Source organism: Halyomorpha halys, unplaced genomic scaffold (genome assembly GCF_000696795.3).
Source record: "Halyomorpha halys isolate HHAL.00 unplaced genomic scaffold, Hhal_1.1 Scaffold2135.1, whole genome shotgun sequence".
In the NCBI taxonomy this organism is placed as follows: domain Eukaryota; kingdom Metazoa; phylum Arthropoda; class Insecta; order Hemiptera; family Pentatomidae; genus Halyomorpha; species Halyomorpha halys.
In genome coordinates, this window is record NW_027111678.1 from 61,432 (window position 1) to 77,405 (window position 15,974).

The 15,974-nt window shown below is 31.3% G+C and overlaps 1 protein-coding gene across 1 annotated transcript; it reads left to right on the top strand.

The window, feature by feature from the left end:
- Positions 1-7,926: 7,926 nt before the first annotated feature.
- LOC106691181 (uncharacterized) lies at positions 7,927-14,196 on the top strand. The gene is made up of 3 exons (XM_014436861.2): positions 7,927-8,051; positions 12,439-12,596; positions 12,683-14,196. The coding sequence occupies exons 2-3, from the start codon at positions 12,441-12,443 to the stop codon at positions 14,066-14,068; spliced, it is 1,542 nt and encodes a 513-aa protein (XP_014292347.1). The 5' UTR covers positions 7,927-8,051; positions 12,439-12,440; the 3' UTR covers positions 14,069-14,196.
- The last annotated feature ends 1,778 nt before the right edge of the window (positions 14,197-15,974 follow it).

Below are 15,974 nucleotides of genomic sequence, written 5' to 3' on the forward strand. Positions count from 1 at the left end.
AGCGCTCGTGTAGTATCTCCACCATTGTTCCTTGCCTAGTTGCAACTGAGAGCTGTTAAGAGATTAAAGGTGTTTGTTGGTACTTTTTATGATAAGTTTTATATTTAATCATATTTATTTATATTTCATTTCCTTTAATTTTCTTTTTTTTGTAATAAAAATAATATAACCCCAGTGCAATAGCTGAAACCTCTTGTACGTCCGCCTTGCTTGCCTCTTTGAATAACACTGATATGTGGTTGGTCCGCTCTTTGTTTACCGAGCATTTGTACAAGTCTCCGATTCGTAACGAGCGGCCAACATGTGGATCCGCCTTAAGATTTGAAAGACACAGCTCGTCGAGAAGGTTGCAATTTGCAAGGCTTTGAAATACATCAATAGACTTAAATGTTGATGTTTACCGAAAATATTTTATAAAAACTAGTCGAATATTTGACAATGTGTTTTTAAAACCCATAAAGTTTTTATTAAAACGTATTGTAAATTCTCAAACTACCTTTAAAAAAATGTCAGATGTATGGGTCAGTACATAGAGTATACAAAATAAATTTAATATTTTGGAAAATAGAACAAACATATATTAGTTTATACACATATGGAATTAGATAAAATTGATATCCGACTATTCATTCACTCATCCTCAATCAAGTACAAATACCGTAAGACTTAATTGCTTGTATTTAAATTAAATTATTACCTATTAATGGTTTGGTTATCTGAATATTAGGTAACACAACATATTTAGAAACAAAAGTCAAAACTTATTTATGTTATATAACATAAACATATTTTATTTTCTCAGTATGAACACAATTTTAATATAAAAAAGGAATAGGTGTATATAGCTTGAGATTATGGCACTTTTATTCTATTTATCTCCAATGTCACATGTCTTAAGAAATAACAAGTGAATAGGTTTCCTTAGTAACGACAAGATTATGAATATTTTTTTCTTTTGACTTATAGTGTTGTTTTTTATGAATTTAGGAACGTTGTTAGTGTATTTCCACTTTATTATATAGGATTCTGCTAATAAAAAGATTTATGGGCATTAATTTGTTTTGGTTGCTTACCATACAAATACAATCGACATTGTTCTTATATTGGTAATACACTGTAGCATTATACTATAAGCAATTACGTTAAGATAATTTAGAAAAAAAAATAGAAACCCATTATAAAAATAAAAATGAAACCATGTATTTTAAATATATCTGTAAATTAAATATTTTAATTTACTCAAAATATCAACCAGATTTAATAAAGCCATTATTAAACACTCAGTGTGTAGCAGAAAATACGTTGTAATGGGATAAAAATAATTGAACATGTTTCCTTGGAAACAGCATGTTCATTATGAGTTTCTTTTTTTTTCTTTCTTTTTTAAATATCATAGGGATTTCCAAAATAAATTACAAAATTTCCTAGTATGTTATTAACTTGAAAGTATTTTAATTTTTATATCTATACTTCTTGCAGAAAACTGAATTATAAACGATTTTATCCTCCAGGTTTTTCTAATCTTCGGACTAGTTTTTGGAATATAAAAAAAAAAAAGTGTTTTGTTTTTGTTTGGCGTTCTGTGCCTTCAGAGAGCGTCTGATGAAATAAGTGCCAGATATAAATTCTTCCATAGATATACATTTCATTCCATCTAAATTTCAGTAAAATTTTACAATTACAATTAAAAAGTGAGAAAGTTACAAATTTACAAATATAATTATATATTTACAATTACACCAATTACAATTTTACAGTTACAATAAGAATTGAGGTAGTTAGTAAATTGCTATATTAAATTATGCATCCACTTATACATGCTGGAATTAGAGTTAGACTATAAGTGATCATAGATATTAATGATTTTTTAAAAGTGAAAAAGTTTTGTTTTTATGGAATCTTCTCTCAACGTCTCCTGCAAATCTGAAGAGAATCGGTGTGATTCATCTCTCACATTCAGTGAGAATGTGCCTAACGGTGAGATCGTTTCCACAGTAGCGACAGATCGGTGCATTTTCTTTTTTTTTCATGAGATGACCGTCGGTGAGTCGAGTATGACCTATCCGAAGACGGGTTAGTACAACTTCTCCCCGTAGCAGATTCAAGTTTCTGGTTGGACGTTTCACTAGCTGTTGGACCATTCTTAACTTTTCTCTCATGATGAACCATTCGTCTTGCCACTCACGCCATCCAATTTCTTTGATCCAAGAAATAATATCTTTGCATGTTGATGATGTTACGACTTGACCTGTCTTTATATTCTGGCTTGCGAGTCTGCCTTTTCATTCTCGGTGATCCCACGATGATATGGCAGACATAAAAACTACTATACTGATCTATATGCCCAACTTTGAAGATTATTTGAGGGCTTAAATTAAACCTCATTTTAAAAAATAGACCCCTAATTTCTGGTGAAAGTTTTTAGGAAATATCAACATTTATTCAACCGACATATAGAGAAGCCTTCCAAAGATTCAGGACCTTACTGGAGAAGGACCTAACTACCAGATCAATACCTTCCAGTTTTATAAAATTGTCAACCGTTGGTTGTTAAAGCAGTGAGGGTCGAACTTTATCTTGCATTAATTCAATCAAGATTCAATAAAGTTCAATTTTTATTGAATCTTTTAAATTTAACTATCTTATGAAACCGGTTTGCTTAGCTGGAATCTATAAAATTGTATTTTCATCCTCTTTGTATTTTCCCACTTCCTATACAATACCCAGAATGAGAGGGAGGTTGCATAACCCTACTTTCCTTCCAGGATTGAAGCCAAAAATAATGAAGCTTATGTTTAATTTGAGGTTATTGTAATAATAATATTAATTTCTAAGTAAACATAAGTATTTTAAACTGAAACAGAAGGCAGCCAGTTGATGGAGTGTACTCTTCGCCACGTCTGACCTATCATTTTTGGCTTCACTTTTCCTGCCAGCTTACTCCCATCTTTTATACTCTTTCCCCCAAGGTACAAACTTGAGTTGGTTGATCTCGAAGATAGAGGTATAATCGTGTTATATGCTGGTATTTTTTTCTTAAAACTAATAATTAAATTTTAAAAATAAAAATATATCTTTAAAAACATTTTCAATTTTTCGTCAATAGTCTAGAAATAACATTAATACTCTTAAATGATGATTTAATGTTAACATTTACCTTCTCTAGTGGTAACAAAACTTTTTTTGCGTTTACTGGATGAAAGAAATAACTCATCTTCTCTATTATAGGCCATGGATTTTTATTACTCTCGTATTATGTTCTTGATATTTTATTTAAGTAGTTAAAACTATGTCCTATTTTTTTTCAGAAATTTATTCTCACTTTTTATACTCTCGTAAATAATTAATCAACAAACTCCGAAGGGACCCTGAAATGTCATTCGGAATGCCAGTCATCAATCAAAAGCCAGACTGAAGCGACTGACTTGAATTATGAAGATTTCTACACTGTCCTAATTGTGCTTGCTCTAATATTCATATCGACCTGTATGAATCTTGCGCGATGGTTCTTTCGATTAGGCATAAATAAAATGCTGGATTGCTAATAACTTGCCAAGTGAAACTCAAAATAAAAAAATCGCAGCCTTTTTAAATTTTGAATGATTGAATTTTAAAAATTTCTCGGTAATCCATCAGTAATGCTGCTACATGATCAATCAGAACGTCCATCATTGGTTTTACTGTCAATCCGACTGACTTTTTAGTCCCTTAAAAGAAGCTTGAATCTTTTGTATGAATTTGAGAGTATCTGCGATTCTTTCAGAGGAGTTGACTCTTTTATTCGACCTCCGATTTACTTAATCATATTTAATCTCTACGATCTCTCCATGCCTGTGATTAGAGGAGAGAAAAAAAGTTGTGGGAAAGTGAAAGCATAGGAAAATACGCTTGAATGAAGATGAGACAAAATGAATAGGCATATTGTTAGTTATCTATCATATATTTTTCCTAGAGTTATTATTATAAAATGCATTAAAAATTAATATAAGTAAGATTGTATTGACCTTTGGAAATTTCATAAACGATTTTTATAATAAAATTAATATGAACTGCTGTGCTCAGCACTTTGTAAAGGAGCACCGTTTTTAGAACATGGGTTATTTACGGAGGTGAATTTTTCATGATCACGCTCAACCACCTGATTTTTCCCCAATATGAGGAATCCCACAGGGTTGACTCATGGCTACAGTGTAATAGAAAATAATTATCTTCCACAGCTGTATTCGAACCCGAGTCCTTTGAGTTAATAGTATAGCACCTTACCACTGTACCACCTCGCTGCCTAATATAAACAAAATTAAAGGTTTTTTTGTAATCTTTTTTCTATTGACCATTGTAAACGTTTTTAAGATTTAATAATTCATTTAGTTACTATTTATTATCTCGTAAATTTTGCAAGGAATTTCATCTTATAGACATGGTAATACTGCTCTCTGTTGCTGTAGGTTAAGAGGTTGCAGGTGGTGACAAAAAAGCCTTCTATAGTTTTTAAGACATTAATGAGCAATTCTTCTTCAACGAGGTCGCGTAATATCTTGAAAACGGAAATCCAGGTTAACCAATTATGGTTTTAGAGATGTACTCCTCTATAATTTCTTGAACATAACGAACTGCAGGGAGATTGCCTTCCACAATATGGAGTTTAGTCCGTCTCCTTGAGTACATTCCGGCCTATACCTTTATTGCACTTCCACCTTCAGAATGCATTGAAGCATGTGGCACAAACTATGTCAGTGTACCTACGCCCATTTCTCGTTAGACTCTTTCATGCCTACTATCACTATAAATACAGAAATAAAACTCGTCTGGAAATATAACAGAATACCAATTTTCATCCTTATTACTGTAATCTTCGGTGTCGCCGATGTGCAAAGACTGTTTGACCAACTTTCCACCAGCGATTACGAATTGTTTGTATTGGTATGAGGCTTGACTGAACATTCATTTAGGATCTAGATCACTATGAGAAGAGTTGTGTCTTCTAGTTATAACTATATTTCTGTCTTCACTTCGTGTCGTAATGACATCCTCTACCAGGTTTCATATTGGTACTTATTTCACATAACACACTCTGGGAGATGCGTATTGTATCAGCGATATCCATTAGCGTTCTCTTGGCAGCTCATTCTGTCGACGATATTGCGAAATTCTGGTTGAATTTGAAATCTGGCTATTGTTAAACTGAATATATCTTAATTAAAAATGAGCAAAATCGAACATTATGTGTTGATAATACTTAGCTACATCCTTAATTAGAAATAAAAATTATTTATTTTTCAATTTTTATGTTAACAAATTAGACAATTCTTAACAAACAAACAAAAGTAAGATATCTTAATTAAAACAAATAAAATAAAAATTAATCAGAAACATATTCATTTTTGAACAATATAGTAAGATAGTAAGCAGAAAAACACATTCGAAGGAAAAAATCACAGTTGTATTTACTGATGGAGAGTATTTCATGTTTCTAGGCGACCATGAATACCTTGTTGCCAGGATACCTTTATGCACTAATCCATATAGATGGAAAAAATAATTTTTTTAACATTTATTAGATGAGATAACAATTGAGTCATAGAAAATCTGCTTAAATAAGCTACCACAAAATAAGGCAGGTTGGCATTTTTACTTTTTCGTCGCACATAGTTTCAATCTATGTCGACCGTCCCTGCTACTAGGCAAAATAAATATTGTTAATATTGATAGTGTAAATCTTTTTGATATTAACCCTAGAATGACACACTTCTATAAGTCAACTTAATCTGACACTCTGGGGTGTGATACACCCCAACATATGAATTGGTATAAAATATAAGTGATATAACTTGCAATGCTTATAATGCATTTTAAAATAACTAAGTGGTCTAGGTAACAAAAATAAATCATTTCAAAATGGGTTATGTACATATGTATTTCCAAAAATCACATATTGTAAAATTTTACGAGCCAACTACCTAAAAATGAATAAAAATTAATTGTTGATCCTAAATAAAAGAAATAATTTGTATGGCTCTTAAATACAGATAAATACGAAGTAAATGAATCATAAAACGAGGTGGAAAAGTCATTTTTCAAATTAAAAATGAATAAAATACATAGTGGGGGGTCCCGAAGGGACCTCTTTCACACACTACACTGCAGACATATTGCCCTCCTGTGTTCATTGCAAATAGGTCTCTTACATTGCAGACATGTCAATTTCGTCTTCCTGTCTTTTCCCCCATCACAAAAAGAACACCTTACTTGTTTCTCCAAGATTGTATATTTATTTATTTGCGCATCTATTCCTAAAATGTCATCAATACCTAGGCGCAGTGACTGACGAAGTGCCTCTGCCTGTAGTCTCCTCTTTAGGCAGGGTTCCAGAAGTGAATATCCCAGAACAAAAAGGAAGTCTTTGCGTTTCATTTTATTTTCCCACTTTACCAGAGTAAACAATATCATACTGTTCACCCCGACATGATCCAACATTCCAAAAAAAAAAAACGGAGTGGCCACCTCCTTGTTTTTCTGGCCCTTGCACATTTGGTCAAAAGTAACAGTTCATCCTTTATTTAAATTATAATCATGTATGACTTGTGGTTTACCAGATTCTTCAATGACTGCATCATCTAGCATTGTTGGTTGGGTGCCGTTTTGTCATTAGCCTTCCTCTCTTGTCTATTTAGTTTATCATCAAATCTCAAGCAGTATGAGAGGAAGCTGAACCAATTCATGGGTATAGTGTGTCGAAATAAAGGATGGTCCCTTTTCGTAGAGAAAAGCTCCTCTAATGAGAGTTTACCGGATTCATTATTTACTTACACTAAGGTCACTCTGGGGTGTGAGATACCCCAAGACTAGTTCAAATCACGATAAATAGCAAAAACAAGACTGACACATGGCAGCAGATAATCAGAATCAATTATGTTATAAATGACAGTTATTTACATGGTGGGGTTTAGCAAAAGAGCTACACATGTAGGAATTATTCAAAATTTAAAAAGTGCTGGGGTATGTGACACCCCAGTGTGTCGTTCTAGGGTTAAGTATTATTTAGGAATAGTGTAGGGATAAAAATAATTGGTTTGAATAATTTGCATTCAACGAAACGTGAAGGATTCCAAACGTCTGTGAATCATGAATCGGTTTGTCAAGCGAGAGTTGACGGCCAAAATTTCTTAGATATCTGATTTCTTGCTGTTTAGTATATCCAATAAACGATCTAATAGCTATTTTAAAATTTAAAAAAAATCTTTCTTTTTCCTTAATTTAATAGGATCTCACGGTAAATAACCGTGGTTTTGGATTTTAGATATAGTTAAAATTTATCATTTAGCAAATATTTTTTACACCGAAATTGTCAAATATGACGCTAGATCCTAAGAAATAACAAAATTTGTATATACTTACGAGTATAATAAAATCACCGAAAGTTGATCGAAATATGTTAAAAATGAACGAAACTTGCAAAAAGAACTTTGTTTCCTTTTATTTTGTTTAATAATAAATGCAAATGGTGTGCAAATTCATACTTTGAATCTGTTGCGGCTCCAGTAAACCATTTTGATAATTTTCCGTTCCTATTTTGTTTCGTATTCCATTGAATACTGTTTACTGTTGTTTGTATATAAAAATAAAATACATATATATGTTTTTTTATATTCTGTTCCATTATTCTTAAAGAGTTTTATTTTGATCAAAACTAATCTGTTGTGCTGTTTTTTATACGATTTAGAAGGCCAGTCGTGTTGAAACTCTTATTATACTGAAATTTATTTGGATCACAACTACTTTTGTTTTTTCCTTTTTTTTTTATCATAATATATTCAAGTCTTAGTCAAATTTAAAGATCGCAAAAAAAAGTATTGGGAACTTCAAGCAAATATAAAATCTTAACAATGTCCACTAACATGTGAGTGATTATCGTATTAACATGTGTATTCCTTTTTTTGTTTATTTTTATTTTGTTCGCCGCTTCATTTATTATAATATCAGAGCGAAAAGCCCTCAGGAAGTAATCAAAACAATCCTACATTCTGTAGATAAACTCATTGGATTCTGTCACTGTAAGTATCGCATGCCTTATGTACTTCCTATATTATGTACTCGCAATACTATATATTGGTGTAACCTTTTCGAAAATTCACAAACTATTCAAATCATTAATCAGTACAACGAAAAGTAATATTAATAAAATTTTTTTTTCTAATTGAATAAAATGCCTCGTACAATTGTTTTAGCACATACATTCATTATTTCTTTTTCACTACCACCAATAAAATTGTGCTTCAAGTTTATGTTTTCAAGTATAATTTCGATTACATTAAATTACGTTTTATTTAAGGTTTCAGGCTTCAGTTTTTCTTTTTCAACTTAAAATATAAAATATTTAGTGTAAAGAAAATAACGTGAAAAGCATTTATTCATTTTTTGCGGTGTTTCTTTTTTTAGCAGAATATTTAGGTTCCTTAAAAAAAATAAAAATAAATAAGTAGGTTCTTAGTTAGTATAAAACTTGGGTATTTCGTAAAAGATTAAAGTTCTGATATTTAGATTTATACTTTGTATTGTATAATCTGGAGTAAAATAATTTCATTCCATCCAAATGTTTATGTAAAAAAAATGACATTTTGTCAATTGTTCGACAGTTTATAAGGTTAGCCATAACCTGTTTAAAACTTTTAATTCGTTTCCAATGATACCGTATCTTTACGTTCTTAATCTCATAATCTCTCGGATTAAATATTTCGCTGTTTTATTAATAATCATCTTAAAATTGTTTCTTAAAATTATATATTCGTGCCTTAATGCATATGAGCAATAATTGTACGTCAATGACTTGTCATGTGTTTTTTTTTCCTAAAATGTTTCATAGTAAATCGATTTTATCTAATCCAACTTCAAAGATCTTTTAACAAAGTTAGCGAATGAAGTGTGGTATTTCGTCAAAATGATATAAAATAATCCTGTGTATAATTTCAACTTTGACACTCAACTTGATAAATAATTTAGTTGAAAATAATAATCGATTCATAATCACGTGAAAAGTAATGTTTAGTATAGTAGGGCAATCAATCGATTAATTTTGCTTTTCTTTCATGACAAAAAAAAAAAAAATGATATGAAATTTTATAGTAGTATGACCAACTAGTATAGTAGTAGGTATATGACATCAAAATTTTACTTTATGAAAGTCTCTTATCATTGCGAGTTGAAATTAAGAACATTAAATTGCACTTGAATGCATTTAATTACAATTATAGTATTGATATAAAAGTATAATTGCAAACGATTTTATTTCTGGTCTAATTTTTGTTAGGTATGAACATTTCATCCTTATCACATGATGGGTTTTCACTTATGCTTGCGCATGCGTACTAATGCGGCCTCAGTTAAAAATTTTTTTTTAGATACGGGTGGTGTCAGATAGACGCTCTTGGTCTTCTCTATTGGTTCTATAGCATAGTCAGTTAATCGCATTGCCTATTGGTTCCAGCGCATAGTCAGTTAATCGCATTGCCTATTGGTTCTAGTGCATAGTCAGTTAATCGCATTGCCAATTGGTCCCACCGCATAATCAGTTAATCGCATTGCCTATTGGTTCCACCGCATAATCAGTTAATCGCATTGCCTATTGGTTCCAGCGCATAGTCAGTTAATCGCATTGCCTATTGGTTACTGCTAATAGCGACGGTTCACCTCCAATAGAACAAGAGCCCAGGTTAAAAAAGTCAGTTATGTCACCTCAATTTTTTATTGCTTTAATGGAAACTATGAATAGTTAGTATTCATTCAATTGTTACTATTCACAAAATTAGTGCGTCTGCCAAGTATAGTTAGGGGGAATACAAAAATTCGTAAAAAAAACAAAAACATTTTTTTTATTCGGAGCTCAATATCATTATAACTATAAACGAAACTAGAAAACCTATAATAATACATTATTTAAATAGAGTAAATTTTCTATACATGAGCCTCATTTGCGCTATTTATGTTCAAGAGTTTTGGAAATATAGCTTTTTAAAAAGCAATATTTCATAAAATATGCGCTGAAAAATCAGTAGTTCCTGATTTACCTTGCGAAATCTATAACTCAGGAATCTTTAGACGTAAATTTGTCTATTAGCACTCAAACTAAAGCTAGTTTAATGTACTATAAAGTAGTTCATGGCATTCATCTTCGTAGGAGCAGTAGTTTTCATGTTATTTTTAAAAATAAATTCATGAAATATTGATTTCTAGTTGTTCGGATAAAACTGTTGAAAATATCTGTACCAATCTGTACGTATTTGGTTCCTAATACATATTTTTTCATAAATTAAAATGTTTGTCAGAACAACTTGAAATCAACATTTTGTGAATTTATTTTATCAGATATCATAAAAATACAACTCATAAGATGAAAAGAACAAACAATCTTTTCAATCTTAGGACATTAAACTAGCATTAATTTGAGTGCTCAAAGAAATCTATATAAATAAATTAAAAAATAAATTCACTAACTACTTTTTTTTTTTTGCTGTTCCTTTATGAAATGTTGTAAAGTCTGGGGAACTATTGATTATAAATAGTTCTATTAAGGCTCATGTTTTAGTATTTTTTTTTTATAATATAAAACTTTTTTCTTCTATAACCTATGTTTTATAACTATAAAATTTCTTTATAGTTAATTAAATTAAATTAGTCTAATATATTTTACTTGGCTATATCGCTCTTTCAGCAGGATGATGACACAACTGTAAACTAAGTGAAATTGACTTTATTGAGTTGACAGGCTTTACAGCAGTTACAAACTGTTTGTAAGTCTACGTAACTGTACTTAAAAAATCGCCAAGAGGGTAATTTTGTAGTTTTAATTATGTCGATTCACAAACATCCATTTTAGAGTCTGCCAACTCAAAGTCAATTTTAATGTTGCATCATTGTTCTTTTAAAACAGCGATATAATAAATTGAATTATATTAGACTAAGTTAATATAATTTACTATCAAGACGTTTTATAGCTATAAAACATACGTGATTTTTTATAATATAACTATTTTGTATATTACAAAATTGTTATATTATAAAAAATCAGTTATAATAAGAACTTTATTTATTTTATTATTACCTCTAGTTAATTGGTTTTCTAATGACTGAAACTGAATTATATTTTATTAGTATCTACCGTATTTATCTTCTTTTTTTTTGTTTGAATTGATTATTCACTTTCTTATACTCCTGGAAAAACTAATATTTTTTTTTATATATAAAAAAATTACCTTTTATTAGAACATGGAGTAAAACACTTATTATTAGTTTGGAGGGAGAATTAGAACCAATCAACTTTCTATTTTAGTTTACATTACAATGGCGGTTTAGAATGCATACCTATTAATTTCAACGTAATACTTCTAGTTCTGATGACTGACGAATTAAAACTTGATTTGATTTTTATTTCATTTTATTTATAAAAATATTATCTGGGAGTTTCTTATTAATTAGTTACAATCCTCTTAAGCAACCCGCAGCTGGCCATCAGAACTGCTTCACAGTCAAGGAATCCAACGGTTTGTTCCTCATCCAAGGGACCTGGGGAAATCTGTGACTTTATTGCCAATAATAAAATATATAGTGAAATGTGAAACTCCTAATTAATTTTCCTGGTTTTGATTTTTAACTGATAAGTCTAATAAAATAATTGTTTACTAAGCTGGTGCTTATATTTGTATGATAGAGAACTTTTCTTAGTGTAGCTTATTAGGAAACTTAATTATCCTTCAAGAAAGTGAAGTCGAAAAGGGAGGAGTTGCTCTCACCTTTGGAACTCAAACTGAAACAGATGGAAGTCTTGATTGGGTCTTACTCCTCTGCCACGCCCCGGGAGTTCATCGCGAGACCCATCTTTTGTCTTCATTTTTCTTGTTATTTTATTCTTTCCATTTTATTCCTTCCTCCAAGACTGTTCCTCGGGAGGTTTAGTTTTCGATGAACTAATAAAACAGTGGAAATCGAACGGGTTTCTAAAGATAATACAAAAAATACTTTTTAAAACATGGTTATTATTGCAACTAGAAACTGTATATTTTCCAACACTGTTTTGCTTTAGATTTTACAGCCAATACTACTTACCTTTTTTAGTTTTGAAAAGTAAAAAGTATTTATTCATGTGGTAAAAACTTTCCATAGGTTAAAAAAAAATTACAACTTCTTTAATTCTCCATCTTCAAACTTTACATTTTTGTTATGACCCAACTTCATGAGAGCCAATTAAATAGCTGAAATGTATATCACAAAATTCTGAACAGATTTTTACTATTAACTTATAGTATGTATCATTCCTCTATATACTTCTCACTCTAATTGGGAGACATTGCAGTCAGTTACTTCGATTTCATTGACTGAATTCTAAATATTAAAATTGCTGGTAAATTTAAAAATTTAACACTACTGATATTTAAAAATTTTTTCTAGATATGACAAGGACATATGTGAAGAAGACAGGGAAGCGAATTTGGGGCCAAACTCTGATGGCGTATGCAACCAAAGTTGGTATTTCCTGCAACATGGCAGCCAAAATTCACAACGTTTCAGAGACCACATTAAGGAGATACTTGAAATTACCAAGCGAGGTTTGGAGGATATTGATAATTATTCTAATGGCGCTGATATAGTTATAGTTAAACTGTATATTTATACTGTTTTACTCTTGTTCAAGGCGATACCGGTTCATGGAGGAAGGTTTAAGAAAGTTTTCTCACAAAAACAGCTTAATGAACTCATTAAGTACCTCAAGGAAATAGATCTAAGATTTTTCGGAATGACAAAGGTCCAGTGTAAGAGACTAGTTTACGAATTCGCCGAGATGAAGGGAATCGACCATCCATTCAACAGAGAAACAAAGATGGCGGGTGACGAATGGTTATCGAACTTCATGAAGGTCTTCCGCTTTAACGTCAGGCCCAACATGACGGTACAGTCAACGCGAGCGACCGTCTGCAGTCAGCTGGAGATTGACACATTCTTCCGGATACTTACCTACCTTAGGAAGCGCTACACATTCTCTTCGGACAAGATTTACCACGCCGATGAAATATGCATCTCTGCAGTCCCCAACGACTTGACGAGGTTTACAACTTCTTCTCAGATTAAGGGGAAAGGCACCAGCAGAATGCTGGTGGAGACTAGAGACAACGTTACCCTCGTCTGCTGTGCGAGTGCGGCAGGTTCTTACATACCTCCGATGATCGTATTTCCAAGGGATAAGATGATACCCGGATTCTTGAGAGGTTTGCCTTGCGGATCCATTGGTTATACGAGCGAAAAAGGACTAATCAATTCCGAATTATTTATGACTTTCTTAAAGCATTTCGTACAACATTCGCAGCCTACGGATAAATCACCTGCACTGCTATTGATCGACAATTATATTTCCTACATTTCCTTAGAAGCGTTGATCTTTTGCAGGAATAACAACGTCGTGATTGTAGGATTCCCGCCGCAGTCGAGGCAGAAGCTGCAACCTTTGGACTTGTCGTTTTTTGGTCCCTTGAAGGTCTGCTACAGCCACGCTTGCGATGGTTTCAGTGATGCTTACCCGAGGGTGAAGCTGACAGTCGACAACGTCGGGGAGGTGTTTAGAACCGCCTACTGTCGTATTGCCATCCCAGTCAACGCCATCAAGGGCTTCGAGATGAGTGGCATAGAGCCCTTCAACCCGTACCTATTCTGCAGCCGGCGTACCTTCGACAATCCCGATACGGACATCGCTTCTATACTGGATCCTCTCCATCAGGATCCCGAGACGGACACAGCTGCAGAAGGAGACTCCGACGTAGAGATTATTTCCTGGTCGGAGGATGTGAAGCCGGCTCAGCTCTCCACTGAAAGTGTTCCAGCTCCATCGGCGGACAAGAAAGACACTCTCGAAGGTACGGCGAAGGGTAATGGGGAGAGCATCGTGTGCCTGCGATGCAGCGGTCTCTTCCCGGGCAAGGTCTGGGTACAATGCCACGAATGCAGACAATGGTGGCATCTCAACTGCCCCGGCTTCAACAGCGCCATGCATTGCGAACGCTGCAAGGACATTGTCATCCTCAAATAGTCATTATTAATATTTAACCCACAAGTTGAATGTTAAAAATGAATATAGACATAATTTTATAGTATTAGATTAGTTCAATTGAGAATATATATATTTATTATTGGTTTGTTTATCAAATCAAATTTACAGTTTCATGTTTTTTTCTTTCTTCAAATATTGGTGTGATCTATTATTCACTATATATTAATTATATTTTTTGTTATAATCCAATTATGTAAAAATGTAAATTTTTCATTGTTCATTTTTTATTAATGAAATGAAGAGGTCTATTATTTCATGTTAAGGGAAATGTGTAATATAGTATATATATATTTATTATATAATTGTAACACAGTTGATTGATTAAATAATATTGTTAATATACTATTTTAAATATAATTTAGTTTATATGAAAATTAAAAAAAAAAATAATTTAATGCAGATTGCTATCAAAATTTAGTAGTAATCTACGCATATGTAGATATATGAATAAATTAATATATGTATTATGTATCTATAAACAATGTTTTATATTTTTATAAACAATACATTATAATGTATATAACATAAGTTGACTATAAACTTAATCTATATTATTGCCTTTAAGTCATCCTTAATATTATCCTATACATAATATCACTGAAATCAATATAAAAATATTTATAAACAAAATTAATTTCAGTTCAGATTAATTAGTTAAAAGGACAAAAGGGTCTCGATTAATTTAAACACTCAAAAGTCTTTTTTCTCACTAATTAAACAAGATATAGACAGTTATCAGATTTTTTGTTAGCTTCTTCATGATAAAAACAATGGTTTAATTTAGTATCAATTATTTTTATTTTTATTTGTTTATTTTTTTGTATGGCCACTGCTGCAAATTAATATTTCCTAGTTTTACAAACATCCTATAAAATGACATTAGTACTGGTGAAACGAAGCAAAAATAAGAATAAAACTTTTTTTATAGTTTGATTTTTTAAGTTTGATATTTAATTTGCTTTTTACAAATTTTTTTTGTGTAAAAAAAAATTAACTTAGTCTAATTGCAGATGTAATAATATAGTGAGAATAACAAACTAAGCTATCTAAAATTTAACTAAACAGTTACATTTTATTATGTTGTATAAGAGAGTTAATCATGCAACGTAATAAAATACCGTCTATTTTGTACGCGTCTTTTATATATAGAAGATAAAATCGTAAGTAGTGTATTTATTCATTAGTGAGCATTGCAATTAACTAATTAAGCGTAATGTGAATTTAAACAAAAACAACAATTAAATTAAATTTTTCACTAGAAAATATTTTATAAAGGATTGCTGAAAGTATTTCCAGGAAAGGGGAAAAAAAATAAAATTTAAAATCCAGATTTTTTTAATCTAAGGTTGGAAATAATATTTTAAGATTTTCATTTCAACTATTATGAATTAACTCTTTTCCATTAATATTAATTCAGCGACTTAGGATTTCATTTGTAATTTATTTTTAATATAAAATAATAAAGATCCCGGAACTTCAAGAGAGTTTTATTAATTTTTTTTTTTAATGATGAAAATTTCATCTAAAATCATCTCAGCTCCTTTCCGCTTCTTTAGCACATTTTATCAAAGCAGAGTAAGCTAAAACAGCTTTATAAGGAAATGGACCTTTGACGTTTGTTATTTTACTAATGCCGTTCTAACCTTTTTTTTTTTTATACATATAGTGAAGAAGAGACAACAGTAAAAGTCGAAGACTTTATATAAAAAAAGAAAAGGGGACGGAAAGAAAAAAAAATACGGAGTCCCCTATTGGCTTTTCCATTACCTGATTGAGTTTTTCTTCAGCCTATTCCTCCCTGATCCGATTTCCTGGACGGAGAAGATCTTCCTTGAGATCCAGGAAAGACATGTCATGAGTGTAAATCGGTGTAACCCAAGGAGGT